The sequence below is a fragment of the Dichomitus squalens genome (assembly GCF_000275845.1).
Source record: "Dichomitus squalens LYAD-421 SS1 unplaced genomic scaffold DICSQscaffold_6, whole genome shotgun sequence".
Lineage (NCBI taxonomy): Eukaryota > Fungi > Basidiomycota > Agaricomycetes > Polyporales > Polyporaceae > Dichomitus > Dichomitus squalens.
In genome coordinates, this window is record NW_006766888.1 from 644776 (window position 1) to 657636 (window position 12861).

General features: G+C 54.6%; 5 protein-coding genes across 5 annotated transcripts; 3 read left to right on the forward strand and 2 right to left on the reverse strand.

Moving 5' to 3' along the window:
* Positions 1-2087: 2087 nt before the first annotated feature.
* Positions 2088-2977, reverse strand: DICSQDRAFT_125525 (uncharacterized protein; the record flags this gene model as incomplete). The annotated part of the gene is made up of 7 exons (XM_007363404.1): positions 2088-2138; positions 2197-2259; positions 2326-2397; positions 2456-2486; positions 2549-2625; positions 2683-2745; positions 2798-2977. The coding sequence occupies 7 exons, from the start codon at positions 2975-2977 to the stop codon at positions 2088-2090; spliced, it is 537 nt and encodes a 178-aa protein (XP_007363466.1).
* Positions 2978-4610: 1633 nt separating this feature from the next.
* DICSQDRAFT_55120 (uncharacterized protein) lies at positions 4611-6334 on the reverse strand (the record flags this gene model as incomplete). The annotated part of the gene is made up of 4 exons (XM_007363405.1): positions 4611-5191; positions 5247-5653; positions 5707-5754; positions 6171-6334. The coding sequence occupies 4 exons, from the start codon at positions 6332-6334 to the stop codon at positions 4611-4613; spliced, it is 1200 nt and encodes a 399-aa protein (XP_007363467.1).
* Positions 6335-7669: 1335 nt separating this feature from the next.
* Positions 7670-8860, forward strand: DICSQDRAFT_134349 (uncharacterized protein). The gene is made up of 2 exons (XM_007363406.1): positions 7670-8430; positions 8484-8860. The coding sequence occupies exon 1, from the start codon at positions 7683-7685 to the stop codon at positions 8163-8165; it is 483 nt and encodes a 160-aa protein (XP_007363468.1). The 5' UTR covers positions 7670-7682; the 3' UTR covers positions 8166-8430; positions 8484-8860.
* A 114-nt stretch (positions 8861-8974) lies between these two features.
* On the forward strand, positions 8975-10369 carry DICSQDRAFT_153589 (kinase-like protein; the record flags this gene model as incomplete). The annotated part of the gene is made up of 3 exons (XM_007363407.1): positions 8975-9545; positions 9605-9938; positions 10354-10369. 3 exons carry the CDS (start codon positions 8975-8977, stop codon positions 10367-10369), a joined length of 921 nt encoding a protein of 306 aa, XP_007363469.1.
* Positions 10370-11332: 963 nt separating this feature from the next.
* Positions 11333-12725, forward strand: DICSQDRAFT_54659 (Pkinase-domain-containing protein; the record flags this gene model as incomplete). The annotated part of the gene is made up of 2 exons (XM_007363408.1): positions 11333-11924; positions 11977-12725. 2 exons carry the CDS (start codon positions 11333-11335, stop codon positions 12723-12725), a joined length of 1341 nt encoding a protein of 446 aa, XP_007363470.1.
* Positions 12726-12861: the final 136 nt, after the last annotated feature.

The window sequence follows — 12861 nt, forward strand, 5'->3', positions numbered from 1 at the left end:
AGAAAGAGGACGAGCATGGATGTCCTTCTCCTTCGCCGTCTCCTTTAAACTGTAAGTAATCGGACTCGTGAGTGACTTTCCCGGGCTGCTCCTCGCTCGGGGGCCTGGTCCAGGAGAACGGTGTTCGTGTCATGTCATCCCACCCTCGGAGCGCGGGTTCGGCGAGGTGTGCTGATACACATAGATTGTGCGGGGGTTTTCTCTGTTCTTGACCCTCCCAGTGGTCGCTTGGCCAGGGGCATCCACCCAGAACAAGTTCGGCTGGACGAACTTGTTGAGCATCCTCTTCCTTGATCAGCTTGTCGGCACAAGCCCTCAAGTAGTCAAGCTGAATGTCACGGTGTGGCCGCTGTGCAAGCGTGTTGAGGTACTTTTTCGTGTACGTTCTAATGAACGATGTCGCTGCCCAGATCGTTGGCTTCTTTCAGCGGTTTCTGAGCATCTTCAAGGAGCTCCGGGTGAAGAGCCTGTGACTGACCGGCGAGTGTCACCTGGGCATGTACGTCCTGTGTAAGCGATCAACTTTTGCCGATCCTGAGTTGGACATATCTGACATGTGTGGTTAGGACTTCGCCAACTCCATCTATGAGCGCCATAGGGACTCGAATCTACGCTCAGCGGCTTCTGAGTGTCTGACCGTATGTGCCCTCAGCTTCGTCGCAGGTTTTTCTAATCGAACTGACTTCGTGGTGCAGCCGTCCTTGGTTGGAATGTTGTCCAGGAGTAAATCGATGCAGTGGATTTCGTACACAAGTATGAATGTATCTATCAATTCAAGTACATCACCTATCCATCCTTACACGCGAGTCCCCTCATTAGCCCAGAGAGTTTACGATTCCACGCAACTGATTACGTAGCCACGCATGCACGCAGTCGCACCTTCGCTTTTGCAGTTACAACACGAGCATGCAGTCATGTAATCGCGGAGTCGGGTAAGCGACGCTAAGTATCCTATTCTTAGTTCTGAGTGGCCCCTACAACGAAAGTCCTTTCCTTGCACAATGTAGATCGACTATAACCCAAATGTTCTCTACTTTTCATCGAATTATCGATGCGCGCAAAACGAGTATACTCAAGGGGTTTGCAGGATGTATAGACTTGAGCCTTGCCCTTCGCCGAACTCCTGCCGGAGGGCGCTCCAGTTACAACTTACAATCGCCGCGCAGTTACACGACTGCGTGGCTGCATACACACAGAGATTGGCGAGCTTCGCCATCAACCGACTGCGTGAATACGTGGTTACGCAGCCTGCTACGTAGCCAGTTGCGTGGAATCGTAAACGTTCTCCATTAGCCAGACCTTACCCGCGCAACTCGACTGCATCTAAATTCCCGCCAGCTCGGCTATTCTGTACATTTGAAGCAGAGCTTGCCGCGACCTCATGGTATGGCTACGTGTATGCCCGTCTACTATATATATGCTGTCTTGTTCATACCAGTAGCATCCTCTGATTTCATTTGCCTCCCACTATCTCGTCCACGGGGAAAGTAGATGGAATGCAGGAGATCTAGAATGCTACTGATATATAGAGGGTCACAGATATTGCAGGCGGACATCCCCAACAGCCATGCGATGTGAGCATCGCGGGTAATCGCTAGTCAGTCCAGCCAGTCGGTCCTTTGTATATAGTCCCATCCAGGGAGACCAAGGCGCACTGCGCAAGCATGCAGTGTCCGAGAAAGCAAAGGTTGCACCCGAAAGGCCCGGTGCGGCAGGCGGTCGAGGATATTGCAAATGATCGTTGAGACCCATACAACTCACCAGTATCACCGTTGCGTACGGGTGTTGCTCTCTGGGGTAGGTGAACCGATGGATCTCTACGTCTGCAGAAACACTCGGTGCCGCTCTGCAGTCAAATACTGGCATTCACATTCAACACGGCAACAAAACCAACACAAACAAAGAGCTGCGGCGACATCGACTTCACCCAGACCAGAAACGATACAACGTTGGGAGCATGTATGTCCCATAACCAACAGGAGAAATCACACACGTCTATAACCATGAACCATGTGGTGCTCAGCCGTTCGGATCACCATCACGGACAACCACAGACCGCGGGCGATGCAGTCGACTCCAAAATCACCTCAGGAGTCGTAGGTTGTGATGGTCTGCGTGAAGGTGACGTTCAGCGCGCTCTATGAGAGTAGTCAGTAGACGTAACAGCAGGTATCACGTTAAACAAGAAACACTGACCACTTGAGCCAGGGCGGGACCCTCCTGAGTGGGGATGAGGTCGATCACAGCGAAAGCGAAGGTCTGGAGGGAGCGCAGAGCTCGTCAGCTTCACTCCACTGATTAAATTGAATCCAAAGCTCGACGCACGTCTACGACACCCTCGAGGGCCCTCAAAGCGGCCGCAATGGGAGCCGTCAAGAAGAACTGAGCAGCGAGGGACTATGGGGTCATTGTCACGGTCAGTGCTAGGAAATACTGCCGGTGATAATATACGTACATGCTTGCCGATGATGAGCTCGAGAAGCTGCCTAGATGGCAAGCAGCGTCTGTGTCAGAACAATGATTTCTGTAAGATAAACGTGCCCCTTACTGGTGGACCTCGACGAAAGTCGTCAACACATCGACGACCTCGATGGCCACGTTGTCCGGGTACGGGGGAGTGGAGGACTGAGAGAACATGAATGAGCCTCGCGTACACGCGTGAAGGTGCAGAAGACCACCGACCGAGAACTCCGCGTTGAAGGTGGAGACAGCAGTAGTGATGTTACCGAGACCGGTCACAATTTCCTGGAATCAATTGTCAGAACGTGGTGGAGCCCCCCAACAATATGATACTGACGACGCCGTCGGTGGCGAAGTTCACAATGCTCAGGTCGTTGACGGTACCGGCCAAGCTGGAGGACGCGCTGGTGAACGTCTGGATCGCGGAGATGACGGCGTCAGAGCTTTGCGCCATGGCACCAGCCGCGCCCAAGAGGACAACGGGGACAAGGTTGACGAGGGTGCTGAAGAACTTCATTGTGAGATAAAGCTGTAGAGAGGCTCAGAAAGGCTTTGTGGAGCTGCTGTGTGTGTTAAGAGATGTGAGGGGCTGAAGAGCGATGGGCCAATGTATGTCGGTTTTTATACTGGAACCCAGACGAAAGTGGGCGCCAGTCATGGTCCTCCATGAAGACTTCCTTGCTGCCGTCCGGCGTTTCAAACCGCCTGTGCGTCAACAGTGTCAGTGGTTGAGAAGCAGTGAGGTAATTGGCGACGCACCTACTCGGGGACGTCCGCCCAGCAAGAGAAACGATGGAATGGCTGATCAGTTCAAGGAACTTGGCCGCTACGTAACAGAGCATGGACCGCCCGTACAGCACGCCATGATTTCTGTTCTACTCGGTTGCATTGTCGTGTGCACCAATGTGCATTCCCATTGCCATGCATCTTACAGTCGCGGCTATGCGGGGAAGCCTACGCTGCTAGGCCAAAGCGAGCGCGACGCCTGGGTGACTTCCAATGCCACGCCGGACACCTTCCCGTTGTGCTACAAACGTTCTCATATGACTGACCCGCATGTTTTGGACCATATACAGAAGACGCCCATTCACTGGCAACACCTTACGATGAAGGCCATACTCTTCGGAGTTACGACACTACCTTAAATGCGCCGATAGGCCAGTAAGAATCATCGAAGAGGGCACCGCCAGTAGAAAGCTCACCTGATCCAAGGCCGCCGGGTCCATTCCTTGTTGCCTAACGCATACGCAACATTGAGAAAGTACTTTCGCCAGGCCGAAGACCGAATGTGCCTCCCGCGCCTAGCTGAGTAAACCGATTAAGGAGACGGAGACGCCCACCGGTGTTAGAGTGCAAATCCTTGTGGCGTGCCCTACATGACTATTATGTCACTTGACGGATGCAGGCTGGTAACGAGGGAACTATGCCATCTATGACGACCATGCCCGGAGCGCTATGCAATCGTCTGGGCGGCGGAGCGGAGTCGTACGGGCATGTCGGTGACTGAAGTCATGGAAGTCCCGCTATGAGCTTTCGTGACGTCCGGCGAAATGCAAACAGCTGCCCTGCACATCCTCACGGGCCAGTCTCAGGGGACAAGTTTCCTCACGTTGCTCATTCTATGATACGGACAACGATGGGTCAAGTGATTGCCATTCATAGATGTGTACAAAAACCATACCTCGTGACCGCTACCTCTCCAGTTCGACCACCGTCCTCGAGGCTCGAGGCGTGCGGGTACTGTTCTATCGGGACTCCAACGTTCAAATGTGGTAGTACGTACGGGTTAAAACGGGATGAATTAGGGGGTAATAGGTGGAGTGCAGGAGAATGCTACTGATAGAGGGTAATAGAGAAGACATCCACCGTAGGCGGACGTCTCCTGATGGGTCAACGACAGTCATGCTATGCGAGCGTCGCCGGTATCGACCAATCAGTCAAGTCAGTCAGTCCTTCGTAAACCGTCCCATCCGACGCAAGCACGGCGCACTACGCAAGCACGCAGCGTCCTAGGTAGCGAAGATGCAAACGTAAATATAGACATTGTAGCATACCGCGATAGCGGGACAAATGTGAAGGCGTGGTAAGGATTGCGTCCGTGCCGCCCGAAAGTAATCCACCGTCATCATCCAGACAGCTCACAAACACCTTCAATGGAGGTACGCGAGCACCGCGAGCATGACGCCCGCGATGGAGCCGAAGCTGACCGCGTTCGACATCGCCCCGTTACTAGTGCCGGTGGTCGATGCTGAAGCGCCCGTCGCACTAGCCGTACCCGACAAACGGGTGCCCGCGGGCGCACCAGAACCAGTAGCGCTAGTCTTCGAGCCTGAAGAGCCCGTGCTAATGCCGCTGACAGCAGCACTCGAGGAGCCGGAAGAAGTACCCGCGACCGCGGCGATGGGCGCAACACTAGACCACGTCGCGGCGGAGTTGGTTGAGGCATCGCCCTGCTTGTACGGGACGAAGGAGACGACACCGGTGCTGTCGAGCTGGACAAGAGCTGTGATGGAAGAAGCGTAGCGCGCATTCGTGTCCTTGGACGGGGGGGCGGCGAGCGTGGTGGTTGTGTTGCTCTCGACATTGATCACATATACGTTCGAGAAGTCGTCGGGGATGAACGCGAACTCCTGCTGAACGCCTTCTGATTGGAAGAACGACGTGGTCTGACCGTGGGTAGCAGGGAATTGAGGGCCGGAATATGCCTGAGCCTGGGGCTGGAAGAACGAGACTGTATGACAGCTGTAAGCCAACCATCGAGAAACGCATGGATTGCGAGTGCTTACAGTGGATAACGAAGATCTCCGCCGAGCCAGCCGGTGTCCCTGGAGTCCCGATGAAGTGAACATGATTCTGCGCGAGAGCCATCGTAGGTTGATAGTCGCTTCCGTAGGGTGACGTCTCAGCATTGGTCCAAGGAAGTGCGGAAGATGTGGCGGCTTTCAGCGAGGACATGTCGAGGAACCACAGGTCGCCCTTGGAGAGCGCGTAGAAGACGTTCGTATCGTGGTCGAGGATAGCAGCGAAGTTGGTGAGGTCGAAGTTGTTCGTGTTCGTCTTCTGGGTAGTCCATGACTTCGCAGCAGCGTCATAGACGTGTACGTCGGAAGGGTTGGACTTGTCGCCGTTCAGGACGTAGATGGCGTTGAAGAATTGCGCGAGGTAGCATGTGGTACCAGTACCGTCGAAAGGACTACGTTGGAGTCAGCTTTCACTGTGCGCTGTATATGAATGAACTGGACATACGGCCTTCCTGAAGCGGTGATATCGGTAGCGCTACCTGCAAAGGTGAGACTATTCAGTATACGGTGATACGAACGCCCAACCAAGACCATGCGAGTGCAGCGGAGCGATTGCGAGGAATTCTTAATCCTTCCATCACCAGCATACATCATCGCCAAGCATGGACCAAGACACAATTGTACAGACGTGGGCAGTACAAGTCATACGAGGAGCCGTCACCTATGGCTGTCTGCCTTGAGTGATATGGTACCGCCATTGATGTTCGAGAAGACCTAGTGGATCCCTGGTAGCACCGTTGGTGATCTGGCTGCTTTTGGGCCTTACAGCACAAGGGTTTCATAGGAACTACACTCAAGGGTAGTCCTGTCATCAAAGCATGACGGAAGGATGCTCGGGCAGTACAACTGGAGCCCCACGCCCCGCAAGCCGCGAATAGGCAGACGAACGGTCAATATAAGACGCAGGACTCACCACTTCCCCAAGAAGACTGTTGGCCTGCGTTCCAATCTTTGCCATTGAGGCCGAAAGCTAGGAGATTGAATTCGGCATCGAAGGCCACGCAAGGGTCGGCGTAGACGACATGAGGGACAGCGAGGAGCAAAAGAGAGACGAGGGTGGGTACGCTGAACATGACGGTCGAGGACAAGCTGGTCGAGAGTGAAGTAGTGGGTGGGAAGGAGAGAGACTGAGGACGTTTTGAGAGACAGCGGGCAACGGGGGACTTCTTGTGTCACAAGCATGATGCGCTGCATGTGATGGCTGCGCTATTCTTGGCACATCCCCGGCAAATGTTTTGCAATTACCTTCTTCCTCGTCGACTATCTCGTTCAGGAAACGCGGAACATGATCTGCAGGCTCTGCGTATGCTTGGAAAGAGACGTCGTCTTGATCCTCTATATCATCATCGTTCTATCCGCTTTCAGGGGCACCGACTTGACTTAGTCCAGATCAGGCGAACGCAATCCAAGCGCATATCACTCGACGCGTTGTCCATTGGAGTCCCGCTCGGCCGTCTAAGAAAAGTCGCAGAGCGCAATCGCGTACTTCAGGCGACATCGTACCAACAACATGGCTTAAAGGTCATACTGGGCAGGTCTTCAAGGCGTATGGACTTCCTAGGAGTATGCAACGCAGGCTATTCAAGGTTAGTACAACCTCGTCAAGACGTCAGTGAGGAAGCTTACACCAAGCGACGCGACAAATCTGCTCAGGTACTAGGTCTTATACCTTCTGGGTCAGCGCTTATGCCTGCGTGGAGAAGGCAGGGTGGACTATCCGTGAGTAGTTGTGAACCCTCTTCGCTACATCTCGTTTGGTTGTTCCACCTGGTAATTGTAGCAACACTGTTCACTTTTTCCTCCAGGTTTCCCTAAGCTTCGTCGGAAGTCACACCTATTGCTTCAGCTGCAAGCAGGAAAATTGTTCACGCGAGGAATTCTGTTCGAGCCGCCGATCTCGATCTCATGTTGTCGGACTTGAGGAACCTCTCATGTCAGCCTCTGTGGGCAGCCATGCCACATCCCCACCGTTCTTCGCCGTTGTCAATAATAGTTACTCGTCTTACGCTGCGCTTCTTTGGTCTCGCAGAAGTCCTTGCTTTCGCCACGATGGATCCAAACTTAGAAGTCGCCCCTTTCAGCTACCCCTCCAATTTCCGCTCCAAGCTATCCAACCTTTGGTGGAACCGTAGGACTGTCACGCCCTCCCAGTTGACCATAAGCTATTCCCGGCAACACTGCAAATCATGCTGTCTCGCACTCTCCCGCAGGTCATCTACCGACTATGTACACACGGACCATACCGTCATATACAACCCTTCGCTGCCTCAAGCCGACTGTGGCCAGCGGACTTTCCCTCTACCTACCCAGACATGTCTCGACGTCAATATATCATCCCCCATTCATCCCCCAAATTCTCTTATCCGCCTTTCGTTCGCCCAGGTGCGGAAGGATATTCGGTGGAGACCGGAGGGCTTCGAAATGACCGCGGAAGATAAGGATCTCACCCCGTTCGCTCTTCGCTCCCATACGCTCGTCCCACTTTCTCTGGCCTACTTCCGAGACGACATCCGACGACGCAAGGAGGCCTTCGAAACAAGTCTCCCCCTAGAACCGCAAATTGAGGACGAGGAGAGACCCCCTTCGCCTTCTGTGGGTTCGAACGTTTCCGAACGGACCAAGCTCGGGACCGTACATGTCTCCATGGCGTTTCCGAACACCTACTCCCGGAACTCGAGTCCTGGTCCAACCTACTCGTGTCCCGTCCGCGGAAGACCCCCTTTCGCCAACGCGATGGACGACGGTCCCTCTATCATTGATGACACTTTGATTGCTGTGTATGAGGATTACGGCGCTCTCTCTCTGTATGAGATGGGATATGGCATTGCCGAAGAGTCGGCACGCGAGTCGACCTACAAACCTCTGGAAATCTTCCTGGATTTGGAGGACGCTTCCTTCGGATGATGATGATGCCGAGGGCTCTATCCGGCATGTACTCTACCGCAGAACACTGTCAACAGTTGCTTTCCATGTCTAAGAATATCTTTGGCGTCTGTCGATGTGTTGACCCCTATGTCTGTCTACCTGGAGCAATGCAAGTCATGCTGTCTCAGATCGTCCCCGGGTGTGGGTGTGCTCTGGGGACCCTACGTGGAGCGTTCTGCCCTGACTGTTTGACGGTCCGTCAGGTCGAATGCCGCTAATTTCGTCGCAAACTTGCCCCGATCGTGTATGTCATCTGCACGTTCATGAACCAACCTCTACTTAACCCCTCTTTTCCAGCTCGGCTCATCACCGGGCCCTGGCTGCGCTCTTCTAGTCAGCATTGCTGTGCTGCCGAATTACCTTACAATGACCTAGCCCCGTCGCAAATCGGACTGAGGGGCAGATAGACCCACAGTACTAGACCCGATCGGTTCTCCGAGTTCCCGCTGGTTCCGCGGCCACCGGCAATGCAGCCGAGCGATGTACCTCCTCCCGCGCCCATGCAAGGCAGCGCATCAGGCGCACCCGAGGCCGCTGCACTTCTGCGTTCACCTTCACCCGCGCGGCTGTATTGTGGAGGTGCGCGCGGGAGCACTTGCGACTTCCTCATTCTTAGGCTCAAAGAATCTTCACGAGCATATGGGCCTTTTTTGCCGCAGCACCCTCACTACCCCACTCTTCGCATTCGCCTGACTTCAATCTGCAATTATCCAACCCTCACTATATCCCTCCCCCCGCCTTCGTGACGACGACGATCACTTCACCTCAACAGCACCGCGTCCGCCCCCATGCCTCACAGCTGCCACATCCCGAACCTGGTCGGTTACAGCATAGATGGTGGCCGTCTGAGGTTCACGGGTATCCTCGGTTCAGGGTCGAACGGTGTCATTTTCCTTGCCGAGGACATCACGACTCCGGCACCGCACGTCGAGTACGCGGTCAAGTGTGTCATCCGCGCGGAGAAGGGGACTCGACGGTATGGTCTCCAAAAACAGGAGGTCGTGTATCACCAGCGGCTGTCCGCACACCCAAGCATTGTCACGCTGCACAACGTCATCGAAGAGAAGCATTACACCTTCCTCATCATGGATTATTGCCGCGGCGGCGACTTCTTCTCCTATCTTTCGCGACGCTCAACGTATCGCGGCGACGACGAGTGTGTGCGGCACATGTTCCTCCAGGTACTCGACGCGCTGGAAGCCTGCCATCAGGTGGGCGTGTACCACCGAGACATAAAGCCGGAGAACTTCCTTCTCAACGAGGACTGCACCCGCTTGTATCTCGCCGACTTCGGGCTGGCCACAGAGAATCTGCTCTCCGCAACATACGGAGCCGGAAGTTCCCTCTATATGAGCCCAGGTACGAATCCTTGCATCCTGTACACGCCGCAACGGGCTTCTGACCTACATCTCGGACAGAGTGCATAGGATCCGAGTCAATCCGTCGCGCGTATAACACGCGCTCCAACGACATCTGGGCTCTTGGCGTCATCCTCACTTCCATGATCTCGGGGCATAACCCCTGGAGCAACGCTTGCGCATCGGACGCGTGCTACCGCGTGTACCTCAGGAACAACAACTTCCTCCGCGAGATGCTTCCCATTTCCGAATCCGCGAACACACTTTTGCAGCGTATCTTCCGCCGCGAGTCCGCCCGCATGATCACCATCGCGCAGATTCGCACTGCGGTGGAGAACATGGACACGTTCTTCATGCATCCAGAGGAGATCGCGCGCGGAAACGACTACCTCAGGTCTGCGGCAAAGTCGTACTACTGCGGCTCTGAGCACGAAGCATACTTCCTTGGCCATTCATCAGTAGTGCATGATGGCGCGGGGCTGAGCGGCGAGGACGAGGCGAGCGAAGGCACAGATGAGGACACCGTGGAGTCGTTTTCATCAACGCTCGAGTCGGTTGGTCCAGTCACTCCAATATTGTGCGCTCAGCAGGTGGACATTTCGGTCGCCGATATCGAGCACGCATCGTACCTCTCCCGGCCGCTGTACCCTCCGCGTGCTGCAATCTCTGCGCCAGCCCCGAAGAAGCCGCGACAATTGTCGGGTTCTGCAGGGTTTTTGCGGCGGTTCATGGGCCGTTTTAACGCAGAGTAGTCTCTCGTGCTCGTCTTCACGTCTCGGTTTGTCGACCCCTTCCATAGTGTATTATAGTTCCTTTCATTTTTGATAGGATGAAGATGTGTATATGTTGTCTGCATCATCAATGGTAGTATTTGCACCACTCGTCTGGCTCGCGTGTCACGGCAACTTGGCTAGCCCCGGTCGGAACATCGCACAATGTCATGGACCTCCTTTGTTGTGAAATCAATGCAAACGGTGAATCTGCGGAGCGGCTACTATAAGGCTGAGCCATCAAGGGACTTGCCGTCATTACACTTCGTTTATCAGGCTATGATGGACTGAAAGTAAGTAACAATAGCATCAATCCTAGAGCACTCTCGGGGTACATCGCAAATAATGGTTGCTAAACTCGGTGCTTCTTACACACGTAGGTGACACGCTACGCCGGCTGATCTGCGAAAGCCTCATCGCTGGTCTGATCTACAGTCTCAAGGGGGGAACAAAAGCGTCGCTTCAGATATCCGCCTGCCTCCTCTGTAGATGACCTAATTGTTGCTTGAAGATTTACTTCAGGGTCGAACCTGGTCTTCGTCAGAACCGGATACAATAAGGCTTGCCCGATGCGGATGCACGAAGGAGATGCCGACGTCCTTGCGAACCAGCCTACAGCACCTGCGCGAGTGGCTCACTTATTGGCGCCGGTGCGCAGGTTCCATTGTCGCTGTGTGCCGATATGGCAGACCCGCACGCACATCTTTAGTGTATCTGACTATAACCGACGCCTGTAGGCGACTCCGTGATCCTTCAAGCAACGAGCGAATATACAGATCCGACGCTCACCATGCCCTCCACGGTCATACCTGTTCCCTTCGTAGCCAACATCCATCTTGCTGCTCCGAGAGTCCCGACGTCGCACAAACTGGCTACACATCCGAGTCTCATTTTGCATAAAGCCTGAGCGACTTGGCCTTCAAATTTCGACGAAGTTTTCAATCCCCCACCCACTTGCAGGCAGGCACCGTATCACAACATCACACCATCCCCACTTCAAGAAACATCTTGCACAACCATGTACACCTCTCCTCACAGCACAGCGCCAGACTTCACTGGTATGACTATCGACAACGGTCGCTTGCGCCTCGTCCAACTGCTTGGCGAGGGCGCGTTCGGCCTTGTCTATCGCGCCGTCGACGAGACCTCCGCCGCGTCTTCGTGCAATCCCGAGCCCAAGCAGTACGCCGTCAAGATCATGAAGAAGGTGGACGTGGACACCCGCCGCGCATATTTTCAGAGGCGCGAAGTCTCTACGCACATGAGCATCCACGATCACCCAAACATCGTCTCCGTCCACGGTGTCTTCGAGTGCCCCTACTACGTCTACCTCGTGCTCGAATTATGCCCGGGAGGCGATCTTATGAACGCTCTCCTTGACCGTCTTCTCTACACCCGCAAGGATGCGCTTCTGAAAAGCGTATTCCTGCAGATCATTCAGGCCGTCGAATACTGCCACGATCACGGCGTGTACCATCGTGACTTGAAGCCGGATAACATTCTGGTGAACGAGGACGGCTCGGAAATCAAGTTAGCGGACTTCGGTCTTGCTACAACCTCCAAGGTCAGCGGTACCTTCGGCTGCGGAAGCGGTCACTACATGGCACCTGGTAAGTTCACTCTCTGCAACGCCTACGATCCATGCTCACCCGTTCCTGGTAGAGTGTATTGGGTTGGAGTTCGACTATACCCCCTACAGCACAGAGGCCTGTGATGTCTGGTCACTCGGCATCATCCTGGTCAACCTCGTCGCGGGCCGCAATCCATGGACGTACGCGCTCTCGACTGACAGGGCTTTCTCGCATTACCTTTCGAACCCGAACCACATGCGTGACGTCCTTCCCGTGTCGGAGGAGGCTCAATATATACTCCGTGGGGTTCTCAACCCCGACCCCGTGGAGCGCTGGACCCTCCAAGAGTTGCGCCAACACATCGAGGAGGTGGAGACGTTCTTCATGAGCGAGGAGGATATCGCGGTAGCCAGCAAGCACGTGCAGCTGGTCGCGGCGACGTACTGCCCACGCAAGGCCGTTGAAGACATCGCACGCTCTCAGTCAGCCATTTGCATCGAGGACGCGCGCGAGCTCTTAGCAGAGCAATTCGTTCTCCGGAACAAGACGCTCCCGAGAAAGCCACTGGCGCGCCCGCAGACGCTCAAGACGAATGACTCGCAGCAGCACTTCGTCATCGTGTCGTCGACGGGCCTGTCGAGATCAAGTTCGACCTCAATGTCCGGCGAGGAGAGCGAAGGTCCGATCACGCCTGAGACACATGCCCAGGATCCTGTGCAGCTGGCAGAGGTGCCGGAGTTCACGGACAGCGAGAATCTCGGGGAGTTGGAGGTCCCAGTGCAGAAGGAACGCTCCCTTGTTGTTCAATTCCCTATTCCACCTGCTACCACCTGCGCATAAATTGGGCAGATTAGACCGATGGACAGTCACGTACATACCCATACTCACCATTCCACTCGAGCCTTGACGGTATCTTGCCTTGTTTGACACATTGTAGCTTCGTAGTCGAGATAGTTGACCAATCTGAAGAATTCCG